This window comes from Mercenaria mercenaria, chromosome 5 (genome assembly GCF_021730395.1).
Source record: "Mercenaria mercenaria strain notata chromosome 5, MADL_Memer_1, whole genome shotgun sequence".
NCBI classification, from domain to species: Eukaryota; Metazoa; Mollusca; class Bivalvia; order Venerida; family Veneridae; genus Mercenaria; species Mercenaria mercenaria.
In genome coordinates this window covers 84,046,433-84,069,761 of record NC_069365.1, presented here as the reverse complement: position 1 = coordinate 84,069,761, position 23,329 = coordinate 84,046,433, and the positions used below count along the sequence as shown (strand labels likewise).

General features: G+C 33.6%; 1 protein-coding gene across 1 annotated transcript; it reads right to left on the bottom strand.

Moving 5' to 3' along the window:
- Window positions 1–644: 644 nt before the first annotated feature.
- Window positions 645–22,129, bottom strand: LOC123558585 (uncharacterized). Its single transcript, XM_053544155.1, has 6 exons — window positions 21,430–22,129; window positions 21,124–21,216; window positions 18,157–18,243; window positions 8,965–9,048; window positions 7,720–7,931; window positions 645–4,435 (listed from the first exon to the last, which is right to left on the bottom strand). Exons 1-6 carry the CDS (start codon window positions 22,097–22,099, stop codon window positions 3,467–3,469), a joined length of 2,115 nt encoding a protein of 704 aa, XP_053400130.1. The 5' UTR covers window positions 22,100–22,129; the 3' UTR covers window positions 645–3,466.
- Window positions 22,130–23,329: the final 1,200 nt, after the last annotated feature.

Sequence of the window (23,329 nt, the reverse complement as noted above, 5' to 3'; positions counted from 1 at the left end):
CAATACCCAAAGCTATGAAAGCGGGAATATTTGGAACCACCCAGGCCGAAATGTTCAAGCTGAGAAACTAAAAAGTATCAATAGCACGACATAAAAGCCGTGCCGAACGATCTGAGAAGATCGAAATATAACAACCCTAACTGAATGTACGGAGAGATTTTTTACGGCCTGCACTTTGTTTACCGTACAATTTCTAGCAGCATTGTTTGCCGTGCAATCTTTAACATTGTTTACCGTACAATTAAAATTATCTAGCATTGTTTAGCGTACAATCTCTAGCATTATTTATCGTGCAATCTCTAGCACTGTTTATCGTGTAATATATAGCATTGTTGACCGTGCAGTCACTAACATTGTCAAATTTTCCCACCTAGAATACAATTTTCAATTAGACATCTCGTTTCACAATGTTTTTATCATGTGAGTTGTTGTTCTTCTATTGAAATTCATGTCTTCACTACAGGTTTATTTTGTATTAAATGAGGCTATAAATGTATTATGACATTTAATGCTAATAAAGTTATGTTATGTTATGTTATGTTATGTTTATTAAGCATTAGAAGTTAGTCGCATCACTAATTAATCAACGTTTAGTAAACAGTCAAAAATACAATATCTAGTTCAATGTAACAAAAATATCTAATTATTAAGCATTACAAATTAGTTAGAAATCGATGTAATTTGAAATATTGAGTCCAATCAAAACAGGGATATAATGTATGTCGCAGCATTAACGTTGAGTAAACAGTCATAGAAAACTACAATATCTAGTTAAATGAAACAAAAATATCTGATTATCAAGCGTTAGATTTAGGCGCATCATTTATTCATTAACATTTAGTAAACAGTCAAACAGAATCAAAATATTCAGTTCCAGTCAAACAAATATATCTCTGATTATTAAGCATTAGAAATTAGTCGCATCATTAAACAACTAACGTTGGTTAAACAGTCAAAGAAAACTGTAACTTCTAGTTCAGTCAAACAAAAGTATCTCTGATTATTAGGCATACGATAAAGGCGCATCATTAATTAAATAACGGTCAATAAACAGTCAAACAAAACTAAATATCTAGTTCCAATCAAACAAAATATCTCTGATTATTAAGCATAAGAAATTACTCGCATCATTAAACAACTAACGCTGAGTAAACAGTCAAAGAAAACAGTAACATCTAGTTCAAACAACAAAATCTCTGATTATTAGGTATAAGATAAAGGCGCATCATTAATTGTGCATCATTAATTGAATAACGTTCAATAAACAGTCAAACAAAACTAAATTTCTACTTCCAATCAAACAAAATATCTCTGATAATTAAGCATAAGAAATTACTCGCATCATTAAACAACTAACGCTGAGTAAACAGTCAAAGAAAACAATAACATCTAGTTCAGTCAAACAAAAATATATCTGGTTATTAGGCATAAGATTAAGGCGCATCATTAATTACATAACGTTTAATAAACAGTCAAATAAAACTAAATATCTAATTCCAATCAAACAGAATATCTGATTACTAAGCATTAGAAATTAGTCGCATCATTAAACAACTAACGCTGAGTTAAACAGTCAAAGAAGACTGTAACATCTAGTTCAGTCAAACTTAAATATCTTTGATTATTAAGCATAAGATTAAGGCGCATCAATAATTAATTAACGTTCAATACACAGTCTAACAAAACTAAAATATCTAGTTCCAATCAAACAAAATATCTTTGATTATCAAGCATTAGAAATAAATCGTATCATTAATAATCAACATTTAGTAAACTGTCAAACAGAACTAAAATATCTTGTTTCAATCAAACAAAAATATATCTGATTATTACGCATTAGAAATTAGTCGCATCATTTGTTAATCAACGTTCAAACACAGCAAATATTTTTAACTATTCTCATTTATTTCGAAGCAAACATATAGTACATTTTCTTTTACAAAAGGAGAGTGAGAAGACTTTTTGCAATAAATGCACATGTCCAGCAATTGATATTAAAGATACAATCTCATTAGAATTCCATAAATATAAGGTATAACGTCCAACAAACAAGATTATAAGTCTGCGTTTTACAGTCCAATTAATCTATTATTGTGAGATATGATGTTTGTTCAAACAACTAGCACTAATGCTGGGTATACATTATGTTCATCTTTAATAGATATTTCATTCAAACAGATAATATATTTGCCTCCAAGCATAAAAGGTACCGAGTTCCAGATTTTGTCTTAAATGGGTTTTCTTTAAAATTGAACTTTTGTCATACTATGAACATTAGAACTTGACGTTTTGTATCTAAACCATCTTAAAATGCCAAATCAAGAAGAAAAACGTGCACTGATCCAGGACCGCCGCAGCAAAACAAATGATCTTACGTTCTTGACCAATACATCAGGAAGGAATACATACATTTAAACTTTTATGATTAAGGCAGTTTACCGCTGGTACCCCGTTACAAACGCATTTCAGTTTTGAGTAGAAAAAATAGTAAAAACATTTACTTCATATGTGTTTCCATAACATATCATCTGTCAGTGACTTAAGTTTAAAAGCATTCTTAAGAATTATGGCAATTTGTATGATATCTTAACAAATTCTTTTTTTCTTTATTGTCGTATGATCTGATGGTCGGTGCTTTTAAGTTTGAGTATCTAACTCAAAAACAAAACTTACTTTAAATCTGAGAAAATAGCAAAAGCATACTAACTGATAAGCTATTCGTGACATATCTCATTTCCATATTGCTGGAGACATTTTAGTACGAACGAAATATAACTGTTTTTTACTCTGAATTATTTGTTATGTAAAGTAAAACTACTGACACAAGACAACTACAATGATAGATAAAGGTACACCAACTTGAATCAGCACTGTTCTATTCTGATTTAAACAACAAACGTATCTCTATAATGACAATCACTCACTGTTTACAATATTCATTCCATGCACAATAAGGTCATCACTGAAGAGGTCAGATGCATCTTATTTCCATTGCAAAAATTCATTTAAGGTTTCCGTTTCACGAAAAGGTAACATTATGATGCCTATTAACCCCTTGTATTTTGGTATCATTTGAAAGAGATATGTCTGCTAGACAAGAAATTGTCAATAAGATGACAATAAATGATATGCAAGATTCATTACATTCATGCTTTTTTACTACAAAATGATAAATCTTACACTGTAATAACTGGATTTCTGTTGAAGTATCATAAGTGAAGATTATAAACTAAAAGGAAATTAGAATTCTGTAACATATTTTGTCATGTAATTTACGTTTCCTTTTTTTAGTAGGCAATACACTTTCAAATAATAGCAAAGTAAGATAGTTATATAGAACTTGCTTATTTGTGGTGGATCGGATACCTGATAATCTGATCTTTTTTCTTTTTTTTTCTGATTTAGGGCCTACGGTTCGCCGCGCAGGTTTCCCCTACCACCTGCGGATGGTCTTCCGCTTTACGGTTTAAAAAAAAGATAATTTTCCTTTTGTCTTTTTCTCTAAATGTGCTATACCTTCCGTTAGGCGAAGTGTTTGGTAACAGCCAGTTTCCCTTTCTCCGATTACAGTTGAAATTAATTGAACATGATTGCCATCTTCATCGTCTGCACACACCATTGATCCGCTATCACCTTCCATACAGAATCGATCATTTTCTCTGTCTTCAACAAAGATAAAATTTTTGCTTTGATTCGATTCCCCATTATCTGTAAGTTCTTTGTTTATATTTGATTTTTCACTTTGTCTGCGATCTTTGTTTTGACTCGATTTCTCGTTATCAATGTTTCCTTTGTTTGGATTTGATTTTTCGTTGTCTTTGCGTTCTTCATAGTGGGTCAAAGATATTATACCTTTACCCTTTGCTGTTGAAGCACCACATATATGGACGTATTGGCCTTCAAGCTGATCATCGTCATAGCTACACACTATTCCCTTCATAAATGTCCCGCTTTCGTTTTCGAATTGCCCCTGACAGTGCTTTTCATCACCTTTCCTTACTTTTGCGGCAGCGATATCAAATTTCATAATCTTATCACCCGGGGCGGTTTCTGGAATGACATCGGCAGTGATTGTCACTTTTTCATTTGCCAGTTCAACAGTTTTTCTTCCGTCTAGGAGATGTTTGGATGCAAGTGCACAGATGTCCTTGTCCTGTTGTCCTTGCAGTTCTGCAAAGCCTGTTAGACTGGCATAATTCATTTCGTTCGACATAACTCTCGCTCCGGTGTGTAATTTTGTAAAAGGAGTCACTGCATCAACTGGTGGAACAATATCATAAGAACCTTGTGCAATTCCATGCATCTCAAGTATTTCAGCTATTTTCGGTTTCAACTTCTCAATATCGGCTTCCAAAACGAAAATCTGAAGTCTTGTGCGAAAGCGGTAAGCGTATCCTTTTATAGAACCACTTATGTTGTACAGGTCGGATAACATCTAAATAAGCAAATAAAGAAGTGACTGGTACCAGAAAGATTTTAAGTAATCCATTTCCTTATGTAGCAATTAATCCGCATTGAAGTCTAACTATGTTAAAGCGACTAACTCACACATTGTGATTTGTGTTTTTAAAGATAATAATTACCGAAATGCAAAATGCCGCCACGGTTTCATATATTTACATGAAACGTAATGGTTGATCAGTTCCTAGTTTCCAGAATTATAGGAACATCCAAGCTTTCGCAGTTTTTATCATGCTCTTCTATAAACCGTTGCAACGAATAACTTTTGTAAACATTGATAAATATAGAACGAGAAGCGACAGTATTTTTTGAGACTATCACCATGTGTCGAGCAGACAAAAACTGTGTATGTGCATATTTTGCTTTCGTCACTTATAATCAATAGAGTGCTAACGTAACAAATGGCTGCCATGGCGTTCAGTAAGGTTTAGTGTAAAAGAAATGGGAATCTAACGGCGAATTTCCTGATATAGATCTTATATGCGATGCAAATCATCGTTAGGGTATTTTCAACAACTTATTGATAAACTGTCAAGGAATGTGACACCACTCATTATACAGATCAGCTCACGCGGAAAACCCACTTTCCGTTTTTCCTCGAAGGAAAAATCTTGCATAGCGAGGAATTTCTCCGAGTACTGCCTAATTCTGACTCGGAGTACCGACTGTTATAGTTTTATTACTTTAGCGGAATTTCGTCGAGTCACTCCGAGAAATTACTTGACGGAACTCCGAGTCGAAATATACAGGTAACACTTTAATGATTTCCGGTATTTTATGGCCACTCCGCGCGACTCCGAGTCTGTAATAAACAATAAATCGGTCATTTCGAGTGCCGCGAGATGATTTGACGAAACCTCGAGGCAGTATTTCCTTACTTACGGATTGTTTTTACATAATTAGCTTTTTCTGTCTTTTTTTTCTGACCATGCGAATTAGATTAAGAAGTATATTTATTTAATATAATAAACTAAATTAATCATACGAAATTAAACAAACTTTGAAATCACCGCCGTTAAAGGAAAGTGATTTGTTAAATTTTGATATTTAAATAATTTCTGACTTTGCGAATTAAATTTAGGAAAAAAGTCGTGAAATTATTTATAATTTATGCACTAAAATAATTTATAACTGTCTAGATAAACTTAAAAATAACACCCGCTAAAAGTAAATTGTTTAGTATCATATTGAAATACATGCGAATTAGACTTAGAAGTAAATTTATGTAGAACGGAATAAATTATCAATCATATATAATTAAACAAATTTCCAAATGAGCGCCGTTAAAGGAAACTGCTTTGTTGTATGATGGTATAGAAATAGTTTCTGACTTTGCGAATTTAATTTAGAAATAAAGTAACAAAAATGCACTAAATTATGAATACTTTATAACTAGATAAACTTTAAAATTACGCCCGCTAGAAACGTAAATTAAAAGTAAACAGAATTTCAGATAAATGCCGTTAAAGAATAGTGATTTGCTAAATATAATATTGAAATAGTTTCTGACAGTGCAAAATAAATTTAGAAATAATGGACTAAATTAGAAACTATATGATACTAGATAAACGTCAAGATAATGGCCGTGAAAGAAAAGTGACTTTTATTAATTAATGAAAATTATAAAAGAAATGATTAATTTTCATCATGAAAATGGTCTTTCTTTTATTCATTTGAAAGGAATTATAAATAGGATATAAAAATACTACTGCCGTATCCACTCAAAAAGTAATAAAATATCATAAATAAACAGAAAAATTTGGTTTATCTTAAAGTAAGATAAAAATACTTCAGTATTATTTTTATTTACAATTCAGTATTATTTTTATTTACAAATATTGTGTTATTTCGTGAAATCTGTCCTCGGAGTTACTCGAAGGCTCATTTAAATTTATATCGGTAATTAATTATTCGTCTCGGAGTCACTCGAAAGAATTCCGTCAAGCGACTCGGAAACAAAAGAAACCAATATACAATTGTAGGTGTGTATTCCGCTAATTGAATTTCATCTCGAGTCACTTCGAGGACTTCCTTCGAGTGACTTTGCATAAATCCTCGGAGTCAGATAGCGAAATTCCTTGACGGAAAATGGCTGACTCGAAGAAACTTCGAGTCGGAGCCTTGGTACTCGTTTTGGCCATCCTCCGAGGATCGAGTAGAATGGGTTTTCCGCGTGAGCTGATCTGTACATGGATTACAAGGTAATTCTAATGTCTCTCAAATGAATATAATTCAAAGTGTATAATTGGAGGATCAATCAGATGTAATAAACAATTTTGTACGTATAATATCAAGTGAGAAATGCCGTTAAAGACAATGATAAACAACACAAATCGTATGCCAGGGAATATGACACTACAAGCTGTACATCATGCTAAAGGTACTTAATATTGTGAGATCTAACATTTTCGTCCCCAAGATAGGAACCTGTAGCTTAATATATTTGAAAGACAATATTGGTACCTACAATATGGTGTATAACAAGTGTTGTTAAATTCCCTGTATGCTGTTCAAAAGCGCTGCAAATAACGTACATAAAGAAGACTTATGACGAAAGATTGAATGAAATACCCATTTTATCCATGTTTGGTCGAAGGACAATTTAAATACCTCTAAACTAATGTATGTTAAGTGGTGTCACATTCCCTAAAAGAGGGTCTGTGGAACCTTCAAAAGTGCTCCGACCGAGCAGTGTTCCCCATGATGACGTAACGTAGTAGACTGAATGATCTACAATTTTTAAATCTTACACCACGATGTTAGGGCTAGTCGCTTTAACAAACAAACAAACAATGTAGAACAGAAGTCTATTTGTCAGTATTCTTCATGCAACACATTCAATTCGACTTATTTAGTATTGCAATAAGTATTCGTGCTTTGTCGCATATTTAATGTAAAAACTAAATAAGTTCGAGGTGACGTCTATGTTTGTAGATTTAATTTTAAGGAACTCAATTTTCCAAAGTCCTCACACGGTTCAACGATCAATACTGACATATAGGAAACATTTAATCAAACAAGTCATCTTCAGTCTGAAACACATTCGCTCATTATTTCCGCAAAAAAACTAAAAAGGAACAATTTTAAACAGACGCGCATGCACAATGGTTTAACAGCGGACATTTGACGAAGTGGGTCCTTACTAGTCTGTGTCATTAATTTTTAGCTAGCTAGCATTTCACTGCTTAACACAGTGCAGTGACATAATAACGGAAAACGGCATTAAAAAGGGATAATTCGCAACTTAAACATGCTTACCTTTTCACTAACTTCTTCCTTTGGAATTCCGTTTAGCGATGGCTTGAAATCTTCTGATAATTTACTTCGTTTATACATTCCAATCATCTCCCCAAAAAGCCGCTGGAATTTTTGTTTATTTTTGAGAAATTTGCTTTTCCAATCGACGGAGTCTGTTGTGCTAAGAACTTTCCCACGTCTTGTTTGGCGGACGTACATAGTCTTATTTTCATCTGTGTAAAAAGAATTTAACAAATTAAATGAGAAAACACTTATTGACTATATGCATATGACGTGCTTACAGTGAAGTTACTTTTTCGTGATGATACATTGCAGTTTAAAATATGCAGAAAACCATCACTTACTAATGACGAAAGTCATATTTTTCAGATATTGCCAAATAATATAATAATATCGTGGTTGTAGTGGATCATAAAACAGATGAAAAGAATGTGATTTATTGGACTGATTACTAATTCAATTGTAAATACAAAAAGAGACAAAAATATATAGTTACAATATCTAATGATAAATAGCTGAATGATGAAAAGTTATAAGTATTATCCGCGATTTTTTTTAGGTCTCTTTTCATAAGTTATCAAGATATCATAATTCTGATAAGCCTTTAAGATGTACATTTTCCAACATGTTACCTGTAAATGAAACTGATATGAAAGTATTTTAATAGCATAAACCAAAAGATAATAGGTAAGGGTAGATTTCTCGGAAGCACGGAAACACAGCCTCAGAGCCACGCATTTGCAAAGTATGCCCACAACAAAAAGAAGCTGTAACAGAAAAATATTAAAGGCGGGTTGCTTCAAAAATCCGACGAGTACATTTAAATTTTATACAAAATACAGATAGAGAGGGTGGGGGGGGGGGGGGATGGGTAAGGGGTAGAAAAAGGGGGGGGGGGGGGGAGGAGGTTGAAGGGGAAAGTAGAACAAGGATGAATATACAAAGGGAATGCTTCGTTCCTTAATCACAGTTACACTAAAACCACAATAGCGCAGACATTCATGTACCAAAGGTAAATACACACAACCACACCCAACTAACTAACATAGATAAACAGACAAGTAAGATACAACAACCCTGTAGGGCACCGCTTTAGACACACACGCACACATGTAGGCAGGAAAAACAATCGTGTACCACCTTAGGATTCCGGCATCCAAAATAAAGGGGGGAGGGGGGGGGGGGCACGAAAACTAACTCATTGTTAAAGGGGAGGGGATGCCAAAACAAGAAAACACATTTTACCTTCTGGTCGCATTATTGCTGAAACTTCTTTGCATACGAGGCGTCTTCCATGGCATTTCGCACATTTCATTTCCTGGTTGTTACCTACATAAAATGTATTTACATCTTTTATAATGCGTGACCATCTTAATTAGTGCATATGATATTAACAAAACATAGCAAAGATGTTGTCGTTTGTGAAAAAAGCACCAACATTTACACGAAATTACTTTAAAATGTTCCACATTCTACAAGAGGAGGAGACACACTGTATCTGCACAGGAACCTGCTTTAAAAGAAAAAAAAATAAAACGGAAGGTTAAAAACGTCCGTAGGAAATGTTTCATTTTAAATAAAAATATATTAATTGATATGTTAATGCTTTATAATTTATTAATTTGGATAACATATAGACTAATATTATTGACAACCATTTGCTATTGAAATTTTAACCGATGATACTGTAAATTGTCCAGATAAAAATGAGACTTAATCAGATATTCACCGTATGTACGTTTCTGTGTTAAACTGAATAGAAAAAAAAATATGAAGAAAGCATGAAGCATTTTGAAGTATGCTGAACCAATACTAAATGACATACAGGAATACCCTAAAATTAGGCCACTAAGGGGAAATTTTGTTTTATTTACAATAATCAAATAAAAAAGATAATATTTTCAAATGTGAGAAAATTCATGATCTTAATTCAATTTTAACCACTGACACAAAATTTATGCAACTACACGTTTACTACCCATTCCATAAACAAGACTCAGAAAAGTGAAGAAAACGAAAAAAAAAAGAAAACTGTTGAAAAACTAATTTTAAAAGCAAATTGAATTGTTTTTATCAAAAATATCATATTACTGAACAAAGCATGAATAATTGTAGTGATTCATAAATAAGATATCTAACGATAAATAAAAAGTTTACATGTTGACATTCATCTTATATGACATACTTAGGTGTACCTACTTGTACAAGAAAAGGTCGTTTCATCAGTCAAATATTCAATATTCATTTCCTCAAACATCCATTTAACATGATAATGTTCTGGTTAAAAATTAACTAGTTTGCATTTAAACTGCGCGTAACGCTTTTTCAGAAATTGGTGTCTTCAATATTTTTTCAGACTGTGTACCCTGATGCAGTTACAAAAATGTAGCTACGCATATAACTAAAACGGACACTGCCTTCTTGAAAATTATATTTTAGTTCCAATGCCTAAATACTTTCGTCAAATATTGAGTTTGAAATAGAGGATATTACATGAGCGACATTTCATACTGAATTTATTAAACGAGTTGTATAAAATGATAAAATGCGAGGCTCTGTCGAGCATTTTATCAATTTTATTTAACTCGTTTAATAAATTCAATGTGGAAAGACAGAAATGTTATATTCTTCTTATCACATGCTAGCTTTTCCTGCCAAAACATAAAAAATCTACTCTCTTTAACTAGTATAAACAAGTCTATTTGACCAACGTCTCCTATACTATAAATGACGTCGACGTCAAAGCTTTATTACACTAGTGTATTATCATATTTATGTAATGGCTTTATTTCACTCCCGCGACGTCAAGGGTGTTATAAAAATTATTTAAATTTATCCGTTATAAAGATATATAAATCGAAGACGGTACAAAGATGGCTCTATTGTCAGCCATTTTAACTGGTGCGCTTTATAGATATATAAACAACAAGTAAAAACAATGCACTGATTATCAATATTTGATATATCGTCCAAATAGCACAAAATGCTGTAAATGACAGGAATGACATGTACCAAGGTTCAATAAAGCATGTGTTCGGAAAGGCGTTTTATATTTATAATATGTAATTGGAGAAAATGTTGTTGTTTTTTTTTTGTTTTGTTTTGTTTTGTTTTGTTGTTTTTTTTTGAAATTATGAACACAGTCAATTACAAATCTATCATTAAAAACAAGTACTAGGCATATCGACTACTATTCATCAAAAAACACATTTTAAAAATATCTATCAAATTAATGTTTGTCATGGTCAGACAATAAGATTGTCGTGACTCTCTTTCAGTCTGCTGTATGTTTAAGTAAGTATGCATCTGCTTTCTTGTCTATTTTTGTAAGAATCTGAACTGCTTGACAGCTCAAAGAAGATTTAGAAACTATTATTCTGAACACTTCAGCAGACTTACTCTTTATTTTGAGTTCATTATCCCTAATTTGCCATAATTGATGAAATCTAAATATTTATTTTCAAATTTCTAAAAAAGAAATATATCGATATTAGAAAATGATTATTGACTTTTATTATCATTAACGTCAAACACGTTGAATTCTACCATGTATCACTCCTTAATGTTACAGCTGACAGCATGAGTTTCAACCCCCTAAAATGTGTATTCTGACTCAAACCTTCATAGTTATTTTAGCAAGTAAATTTTCATGACGTAAAACTTAAAATATCAAAGAAAATTTAATTTCGTTAAGTAACATCGCCTACTTTAAATGATACAGATGTTTAAATCTGCCTCTCTAAAACTATACATGATGAGAAATGACCGTTTCAAAATGGATGTTGGAGAGCGACCTGTGGAGTTTCCACTTTAATGAGTGAAAAATAGCACATAGCCATCTTTATTTTGTCATTCTTTTGATAGGTTACAAGATAGTTTTTCATAATTCCACTGTGTAACCACATACTCAATAAAATCAAGCTTGATAAAATATACATGCTACAGCATATGTCTGTCAAAGTTTGGTGAACTTCTGATTTTCTGTAAATTGTTTTGATTGTTTTGTGTATGTTAAACATTCAATTCATCACATTTCATAAACCAATATAACACAATTTGCAGACAACTGATGACGTACACAATGTGCCTTTTAATAATTTCACAACTCTTCGAATGCATCAATGTCACTACCAGCCTTTTGCTATACTACGTTCTTACAAGTCATTGGAGGTCATTTGAGAACTAGACTGGCATTGAAATGGTCTTGAAGATGACACTAAAATAGGCATAATCGATGTTAATCATGTTTTCCAACAAACATTGTCTTGTGTTTCAGTTTTAAGTCAGTGACTCGTTACATGAACTACTCTGACATTAAACGTATTCTTACTCACCATTTATGGTAGTAAATCTGTTGTCTAAATCATCCGACTTTCTTTTAGTTCCATGTTTTGTTTCTCTTCTCTGCTGACTGCCTCCACTTGCAAAAGCTGAAGTGTCTGATACGATACAAATTACGGATATATATTTTAAGAGTTATAAAGATAAGAAATGTTACTAATCTGGGAGTAATTATACCCTTCCATATCTTCAGTAAGTTGCCTCTACTTTGAATGAATTTCTTAAACGACTTAATCAGTTCATTGTCATTTATAAAAGTATTAATAACAGAATGTTGTTCTGTTTGCTTGTGTTATTTGGCATAAATCATATGTCGGCTTTTACATGTAAGACATCATGTGTTTCCTGGACGGCAAGCAGTTGGGTAGAACCACTGAACTTCTACATGTCAAATTGGTAGCTTTCGCACACATGACAAGACAAACAGAGACAGAGCACAAACCGACAGAGTCGAAGATTAGCAGCAGGCGACTTTACTAACAGGTTTGAAATTCCCAATTTTCTAAGAGATAATAGCATCTAATTGACTTGTAATGTATGAACCTTTTTAAATGAGAAATTAATAGATTACTTTCAAAATAGATGATAACTAACAGAATAATTAAAATAATTGATATTGCCCGCGATTGCTTTCTGGGTCTCTTTAAACAGTTTAAATGATTTAATAATAATCTTATCGGTCTCAAACTTGCACCCTTTAAATGTTACATTTTAATAGAAACTGATATGACTATATTTTCACACATTTCGTTTACCGTAGACTAGCCACTAGACTGATAATAAAGAATTTGTCACAACAGTTCAAGTTTCGTAAGTTTTCTCTTTTTTATGTGCTAGTGACAAGTGCAAGTCAATGTTAGATATTTTCGCAGAGGACTGGTTGTAATATTACCAGTCTAGTATCATCCAAAATACTCTAGCAGAATTGATTGGCACCTTTGCCTATTAAATTATCCCTAGATAATTTGGTACATCATGCCAGTGATCAAGAGTTACAAGCTGGCCTTTGATATGTTTATTTAACCGATTTTAATGGTAGTGACTTTTCTATTCAAGATTTGTTCTCAAAAGTAATGTTACAAAGAGAGTTAGTTCTTTTTCGTGAAACAAATATAATCAAGGTATTAAAAGAAATATTGAGTTTATGAAATAATGACATTTTTGTTGAAAGTTTGACAATGGGTAACTTTTTTAAAATCAAATCAGTGATCATAGTGTAAGACCATGCTTAGAATATAAAGGACTTTTCTTATACTATTTCTAAGAAACATTCAGTCATTAAAAAAAAACATGTTTCCTAAATTTTATGAACGAATCTGCTTGTAAGTAATCATGGAGTTATTCTGATTGTGATACTTTTTTCTGTCTCTTTTTCCGTTTTTTTAGCTCATCTGAGCACGAAGTGCTCAAGGTGAGCTTTTGTGATCGCCCTGTGTCCGTCGTCCGACGTCGTCCGTCGTCAGCCGTCCCTCGTCCGTCGTAAACAATTTGACTGTTACCACTCTAGAGGTCACAATTTTGGCCCAATCGTAATGAATCTTGGTCAGAATGTTACCCTCAGTAAATCTTGGACGAGTTCGATATTTGGTCATCTGGGGTCAAAAACTAGGTCACATGGTCAAATCAAAGGAAAAGCTTGTTAACACTCTAGAGACCACATTTATGATATTATCTTAATGAAACTTGGTCAGAATGTTAATCTTGATGACTTTCACGTCAAGTTTAAATATAGCTCATGTGGGGTCAAAAACTAGGTCACCAGGTCAAAAAAATCAATGGAAAAGCGTGTTATCAATCTAGAGGCAGCATTTATGACTGTATCTTCATGAATCTTGGTCAGAATATTTGTCTTGATGACCTTTAGGTTACGTTGGAATCTGGGTTATGTTGAGTCAAAAACTAGGTCACCAGGTCAAATCAAAGGAAACGCTAGTAAAGATAATAAAGATAAGAAATGTTACTAATCTATGATTAATTATACCCTTCCATATCTTCAGTACGTTGCCTCTACTTTGAATGAATTTCTTAAACGAAAATCAATTCATTGTCATTTATAGAAGTATTAATAACAGAATTTTGTTCTGTTTGCTTGTGTTATTTGGCATAAATCATATGTCGGCTTTCACATGTGTGACCTCATGTGTTTCCTTGACGGCAAGCACTTGGGTAGAACCAATGAACTTCTACATGTCAAATTGGTAGCTTTCGCACACATGACAAGACAAACAGAGACAGAGCTCAAACCGACAGAGTCGAAGATTAGCAGCAGGCGACTTTACTAACAGGTTGGGAATTCCCAATATTCTAAGAGATAATAGTATCTAATTGAATTGAAATGTCTGAACCGAACCTTTTAAATGAGAAATAAATAGATTACTTTCAAAATGGATGATAACTAACAGAATAATAAAAATAATTGGCATTGTCCGCGATTACTTTTGGGTCTCTTTCAAACATTAATATGATTTAATAAGAATCTTATCAGTCTCAAACTTGCAACTTTTAAATCTTAAATTTCAATAGAAACTGATACGACTGTATTTTCTACTGGCACCAGATCAGAAAGGAAATGTCTCTGTACATGTTATTCCCTACCCCTAGGTATTCTATTAGAACCGTGGTCATGAACGGGAAAATATACTAACCCATTTCAATTGCGCATTTCCTACCTTAAACGCGCAGTTCGGTAAATGTGTACTATGGATATTGAACAGTTGGTAATTTATCTACCATTGTGTACCGATCATGTTTCTTCAATATTTCTTATCTTAGAGAAACAACGCACAGTTTATAATTTTTTCAACGTTACACAAAAAAACTTGGTTGAACTTCCCTAGTGAAGTTCCGGTCTAGATTACAAACCCATTCTGATTGGCTGATGTGAAAATGTATGTTAATCGTCGTTTAACTACACGTATACGGCTTAAATGTGTATATGCAGCATAAATGTGCAATATGAATTAAAGAAACAGTATAGATGTATACCAATGTATGACTTTAAATTCAAAATCATATCTAAGATGAATTTCATTCATCATTTCGAGTTTAATTGTAAAACTGTGAATATTTTGCATTCCGTTTTTGTTTGTTTAAATTTCGCCTAACATGTGCACACTGCTGTAACCTGTAGACAGGATGTTCATGAGGGAAATTCACGCAAGTTTTTTCTGTAACGTTGACGAATATGAAATATTGAGACAATGTGACTTGTGCATGATGGAAGAAAAATTACCGCTTGTTTAGAATGCCATGTACTCATTCACCGAACTGCGTGTTTTAGGTGAGAAATCTACGATAGAAATGGGTTACTGCACTTTCCCGTTCATAACAATGGTTCTTATAGAATACCTAGGGGTAGGGTATAACATGTACAGAGGCATTTTCTTTCTGGTCTGGTGGCAGTGGTATTTTCACTCATTCCGTTTACAGCAGAAATGATATTGATTTTATAAGCATAAACTAAAACCTCTTGTTACCTTTTAATTGCATAACTTTTGTTTCTTCTTTGGAATGATGCCTTCTTCTCTTCGTCCAGTTACTACCTATAGAATCCTGACTGTGACCTACATGAACAGTATCTAATCAGTAATAATATATTATACCAATTATAATCATTCATCCGATAGGTCAAAAGTTTTTCAAAATTATATTGTGTTACCATCAATTCAATAAAATCAAACGTGAAAAAAATATACATCCTGTAACTTATGTCTGTCAAAGTTTGGTGAATTTCAGATTTGGTGTGAATTGTTTTGTGTATGTTCAACATTCAATTTATTACATTTCATCAACCAATATAACACACAATGTGTCTTTTAATAATTTCACAACTCTTCGAATGCATCAATGTCACTACCAGCCTTCTGCTATACTACGTTCTGACAAGTCATTGGAGGTCATTTGAGAACTAGACTGGCATTGAAATGGTCTTGAAGATGACACTAAAATAGGCATTATCAACGTTAATCATGTTTTCTAACAAAACTTGTCTTGTGTTTCAGTTATAACTCAATGACTCGTTACATAAACTACTCTGACATTAAACGTATTCTTACTCACCATTTATGGTAGTAAATCTGTTGTCTAAATCATCCGACTTTCTTTTAGTTCCATGTTTTGTTTCTCTTCTCTGCTGACTGCCTCCACTTGCAAAAGCTGAAGTGTCTGATACGATACAAATTACTGACATTTATTTTAAGAGTTATAAAGATAAGAAATGTTACTGATCTTTGAGCAATTATACCCTTCCATATCTTCAGTAAGTTGCCTCTACTTTGAATGAATTTCTTAAACGAGTTTAATCAATTCATTGTCATTTATAGAAATATTAATAACATTAATTAAACTTGGAGAAAATGTTAATCTTGATGATTTTTAGGTCAAGTTTTAATCTTGGTCAGGTGAGGTCAAAAAATAGGTCATCAGTTCAAATCGAAGGTAAAGCTTGTTAACACTCTAGAGACCTAAGTTTGGTCTTACTAATTTGCTATTGCCTCGGTCACAAAACCGTACGATGTCCGTAAAGTTTAAAAAATCGTACGAGTCCATCAACTTTAGAATCCCTACGGCCTCTGTACAATCGTAGCGTCTGGTCACAGCACCTACGGGCCCCGTACGAACTTTAGAGGATGCAGTCGTAGGATATCCGTACGGACGTCGCAGACAAGTCGTGCGGAGCTCGAAAGGAGCCCGGTCGTACCTCGTACGGTGCTCGTGTATTCGTACGGTGCGCGCACGGCACTCGTACGGTATCCGCATGGTGTCTGTGCGACGAGAATAAATCGGTTTGGCGACGTCTGAAAAAATTCCATTCTCAACCAATACCACCTTGAATTACAGAAGTCGTACAGAGCCCTTACGGTAGTCGTAATCGTACGGTGTCTTAATGTCGTACGTTTATCGTATGTTGACCGTGCGAGTCCTCTGCGATAGTCGTGCGAGCATCGGCAACCCTTGCATTTTTCCAAATCGAGCGATGCCCGTACGAGCTCTGCCGGGGCCTGTGCGATTCCCGTACGGGGCTCTCGCGAGCTGCTCCCGTCTTCGAAAATCTCTTCGAGCTCGTAGAGAACTCGGGACCTCGGAGAAACATTTTCACCGAGTTCCCGAGTCCTCTACGAGTTCAAAAAATCCGTACGACGCTCGTACGAGTCAACGATGTCCGTACGGATGCCGTACGTGTTTGCCAAAATTCAATTCGGAGCTCGTAGCGTTCTTGTGACCAGGGTATTAGTTATTTAAAGGTCCTTTAAAAGGGCGAAATGATACTATAGCGGACAGACGGCCGGTCAAAATAAGTAAGTCTCCCCCATAAAATGAAGACAGACTTATTATATACACTTTGATGTCTCTAAGACTGCTTTGTTAAATCTTTTTCTATATATTCTAGATATAATGTACCTGCTATTCAGAATATGCTGAAATTATTTCTGGTAAATTAAATGAATTTGTAGTGTGTGATTTTTACTCGGTAATTGTCTGCTAATCTATTAAGCGAGGAGGACCTTTAATTCAATAATACATAATTATATAACATAGTCTTGCAACTTTTGTAGCTAAATACTACTACAGCAATTATGTCAACCTGCCCCCACTCCACTGATGGCTTTATAGCAGAGTTTAAATAACTTGAAAGATCCACGTAATATTGGCAAACAAAAAAAATCACTGCCATTGCGCAAGTACAACATCAATTGTACTCATTTTCCAAACTTTGAGAATGTTACATAGTCCAAATTTCCTTGTTTTGTTCCTGTTACAGTACAGAAAATGAATTTCTTACATATTTCGTCTGTTCTGACCACTGCAGAAGCAAGCTGGTTTCAATGAGCTACATAAACACGGGGCAGCAAACCACTGAACTGTATCAGTTAGGCTGCGGTCAAGATATGACATTGATTGATAACACCCTTAAAATCTGCCATTTAAAATGTTGGATAGCACTAGACTATGATATTGGACATAGGCTATAGAATACATTCACAGTTTTAAAAATAAAACATTTGAAAAATATATATATAATAGTCTAAGAACTAGTCTACGTTTACAGCAGAAATGATATTGATTTTATAAGCTTAAACAAAAACATTTTGTTACCTTCTAGTTGCATAACTGTTGCTTCTTCTTTGTAATTCTGCCTTCTTCTCTTCGTAAAGTTACTACCTATAGAAGTCTGACTGTGGCCTACATGAAAAGTGTCTAATCGGTAATAATACATTAAAGCCATATTTATGTTATCATTCTTCCGTTAGGTCACAAGCCTGAGTTTTTTAAAATTCCATTGTAAAACTACAAATTCAATAAAATCAAAAGTGAAAAATATTAATTATGTACAAAGTGTGTTATACTGGTTTATGAAATGTAATAAATTGAATGTTGAACACACACAAAACAATTTACAGAAAATCTGAAATTCACCAAACTTTGACAGCCATTAGCTACAGGATGTACATTTATATTTTTCACTTTTGATATGTGCTTTATTTCCTTTGTCTCGTCAATACAATTGACAAAATGGACGTATGAGGATGACAAATATACCATCCAATGATTACGTCATTCTTCTTTCTATTTTGGAGAGAACTGAGCATTTCTGAGTAGATTGTATATCATGATGTGCTCGTAATATCTTCTTGGTATCGCCTTGTCATAATGTTTTTACGTTTTGATAAAGTTAAAAGTTATGTAGGTAGCCGAATATAAAATCACCAGACTGCGAGAAAATAGATTAGTTTGTTTGCACTGTTTCTCTTTGGAATTTACATACTTGTGTTGCTTAAAGGTTTTTGTAATTTTAGACATGTATGCTGTGCAATGATAGTGTTCAATATTTTCCCGGAAAAATGCTTTTATCTCTCCACTTCTCACCAAGAATTGATGATGTATTATATAATGTAGATAATGGACTTATTAGCTTATTTTTCCTTAGACAAATGAGTTAAAGCGAATCCCATTAAAAAGCTCCTTCATTTGGAACGGTACATCACAGTTCAGTGCTGCGTCTCCTTTATACCACAGGAATAGTTTATGAACAGTGTTAGTTTGTTCGAAGGAAAATGTAAAATTTGCGCTTAATGGCCATAAACATTGAACCATCGGTAACCACAAGTTGTATGAAATGGCGCAGCTTCATAATGACGTCAGACCGCTTGTTTGAAACGGTATATATATGATGTTCACGTTCTGAAATCTGATATTTTAGTATTCATTATAATTATGGCCAAAGGGGAAATACCACTGAAAACTCATTTCAGTTGTAGTTATTAAGATATATAGGATGTATTCTTCTGGTTATTACATATCACTTGATATTTCACGTAGATAGATATTATTGAGTTAAATAAATAAATTCTCGAATTAGTAACGGATGTTAGATAAACGTTACTATTTTGATCTCAAGCACTGTACCTATTTTTTATAAGAAATATCAAAACCCTCTGTAAAATATAGTTTTGAAACAAACATAACTTTTGTTAAATCCCTGCTGAATTGTTGCTTAAAACGGCTGTCAATATATGTTATGTCAAAAACTTTAAATTTAGGAATCTTATATAATTACATTATTATAAGACCAAATGTATAAAGATAATTTTAAACGTGAATCACGTAGTCGCAAATAAATCCAAGTTAATATACCCATATACGAGGGCTGTTCAAAAATAACGTAGACTTTTGCTGTCAAATGCTGCATATTGTGTAAATAATAATGTGAAATATATCGTTGTCATTCGGAATCTTTTTGTAATACGGTCATATATTTTTTGTAACATTTTTACTTATAGGCGAAGCGCGTCGAACGTTTTTATTAATATAGCTACGTATAACCGGCGCAGTCGCTTTTTGATCTGTCGTGATTTGAATTCGATCGCTAATTTTCGCACTAATAGTACACTTGATTGCCCAAAAATACACCAAAGCGCAGCAACACATCAGGGTGACATGTACCTAGTGTATGGCGTCATTCCGACGTGGGAGGCGGAGGAAAACAACGTTTAAACTAAGTGAGCATTGCAGTTTATAATGCATGTAATGTCATCATCAGCTTGCATGGATGATAAGACAGGTGCTAAGTTATGGTGAACAGCAACTCAAAATCATAATTTAACGAGGCAGACGCCACAAAAATGTTCAATCATCAGTGTCTTTATATTCAAGTGATACAAACGATTCTCAAATGGTCCAGAATTGCTGAAAAACAGCGGAGATAGAGGGAGAAAACGGAAAAACTGCGAATGGACGTTAACGCCAATGTATGACTCCGTAGATAAAGATCAAGTACTCACGTTGAGTACCCTGTCCGAGACGCGTGTCATAAGTGTTCATACTATTTTAGTATTCTAACAAAACAACTTGTTATGACTCAAGTACTGCTCATAAAAAATTATAAAATAAATTTACAAATATGAATTAATGCAAACTTAATGAAAGCATCACAATAAAGGCATGACGTCGTTAACGTCGTTAGAATATGATCGCCATGCGCCGGGTCACTGTTAGTGACTGTTTTCGAGGAGGCGTAACTCCTAAATGCATGATCATAATCACGTCAAATTTACATTGCAGTTAGTAGAAAGATTGCAAATCATGACGGTATATTTCCTGTTTTGCATCATTAAAGTATATAAAAGCTAGAGAAAAAGTCTACGTTATTTTTGAAGAGCCCTCGTACATGTTGGCAGCTACAAAGAACGAAAGTAAATAAATAAAACACAAATAAAACTTCTCATGATTATTGAAATCCCTTGTCTAAAACTTAAGTGACGTTACTTAATACTAAACTACCGTGACGTCATAAGCTATATACAAAATGCAAGGATAAACACAAATCTATTTGTCATTGCAATCTATCGTGATATGCAAGAAGAACGATCTTGCATGTCTGCCACGGGATAACATGGATATAAAGCCTAAGTAACGCTCGGTTTTTCATTCCACACAGTCCATTGGGTAGGGAAAACCCTCTTACACAGACAGGCATGTAAGAATGTAAGACCATTATCTGCCAACTTCATTTTGAATTTCATTCTTGCCAGATTAAACATATGGTGAATATTGAGTTCTCACCTTTCTGTAATGTCTTCACAGAAACACCGTTCATTTTTCTTTTTCCATTTCTGCTTTCACGCTTTCTGTTTCCATTTATGAATGTCGTAGAACCTAATGTGAGACGAAACTAATCACTTACATTCTCCAAACATTTTATAAAATTATTTCAGAACAATTCTAGTACTAAGCGCCGTTTCCGTAATCTCTGCTGTTAAAGACGCAGTTGTAATTGAAATGTTAGTCGTTTAAACGAAAATGTAGTATATCAAACATATATATTATATTGATAGAAACAAGGAGATGGTAAACAAAACAAAATATTACCGACTGAAGGGCTTTTGTTACGCACAGGAAACTTCGGCTTCACGTCTTTACCGATTTTGCAACTTGGAGTGGAAGGTCTAATCCCTTGTAGTAGACATTTTACATTTTCGTACTTGTCTTTCATTGGTTCAAATGCTGTTCTTTCAAGCATTGAGCATATATCCTTAGCAACTTCGTCGTCTGAAGAAACCTTCACATGGGGATACTTTTTATATGCTTTCTCAAGTTTACACCGCTCTTGTTTGCTTGATGCAATAACAATAATGGTTTTACCTGCTATTTTCTTTATTGTATCTCTAATACATTTATTATTTCGAACGATAATAACTGTTGTGGACTTAAATGAAGTTTGTTTTTCTGCCAAGAAGGTCTCCATGTCGTCATATTTATACGATCCAAGAATGCTTATATCTTCATTTCGCAATACCATGTCATTGCCAGCACTAGATGATATTTTTGTTGCTCTATTTTTATCACATATGAATAGCTCCACATTTTCATTGTGCAAGTCAGTTTCAATTTCTGCGTCATGTTTATTTGTCGGATACGATTCCCCAAACGTCTCATCCCAAAACACATTTGTTCTTCGTAAAATGTCCAGTATACGCCTGGTTTCAGATTTGAAACGAGGATAACACCTCGCATTAACCTTATACCTTGTAACTTCCATTGTCCCTGTTTAAAATATTACAGTGGAATGTTCCCTTTTATTTTGTTAATAACATAAAAACATCAAATATCATAATCATGTCCGACCATATTATTGTTTATTTTATATTGAATTTATCTTTTGATTTAGATAACGTCGTCATTTAGTAATAACAGTCAACAGAGAGGTATATCGTCATTTAATAATAACAGTCAACAAAATTTGCATGGCAGGCGACAATTTTAATCATGTTGAATTACTTTTCGTCTTTGCAAAAAAGCAAAATAATAGCTCACTTAGTGCTTTTGGATTCTGCTCATAAGTCGTGATAAAATGTACAACTCTTCTCACGCCCCGAGCAGCATTGACAGACTCAATGATCCCAAAGGACCAGAATAATAACAAAACTGAGTCTATGTACTGTGATACTTCATATTAAGCGTATTCTAATTTTGCACGCCATTTTCCGATTTCTTTCCGATTTTCACTTTCACACTTGATATCTGAATGCATGTTACCCAAACAGAAACGTAATGAAAAAAAAATGATACTTCTTATTAAACATCTTACTGCTCCTTATCTCCTCCATAGATACTTTTTTTAATTTTCTGAAATGTTCCTCAAATGATTTTGAATAAAATAAGATTATAAAATACCTTGACTACCAGGTTCATTTTCACGCTACGGTGCTATGAAAATTGGGAAGTTTGAGCACAGTTAAAACGTTGCGTCTTTTTCCAGCGTTTTTCAACCAAGTTCACATTGTTTGTTTTATTATAGGATTTATTTGCAGCCTTTGTTTTACGGCTTGTTGCATTATTAGTTTAAAAAGATTTTTTCGTAATTGGTTTAAGCCCAATTCAACTTTTTCATAAATAATTAAATACAATTTTCCCCGGATTCCGAAAAAGTTAGTCAAAGCCCGATTATCTAAAGCGCTCCATGTAGTGGGAAAGTTGCAAATTTCTTACGGAGACTGCCTGCTGGTTAGAAACTATAAAGACAGGTTGTGTAGGCAGACCGCCGTGACATATTTGGAAGGTTGGTGAGAAACGGGGTTAACCCAACACAGTGGTTATCAAATGCATAAGTGCAATAACTTATTCATTTTATATCCATACTTTTTTTAAAGTCTGAGATTAGCTTCGTGTCGTTTTGACTGTGCATATTTCGACCAACTTAAAAGTCACAATTAGCCAGGAATAATTATTGTTTTTGGGTTTTTCGACCGTTCATTACGCCTTCTTGACC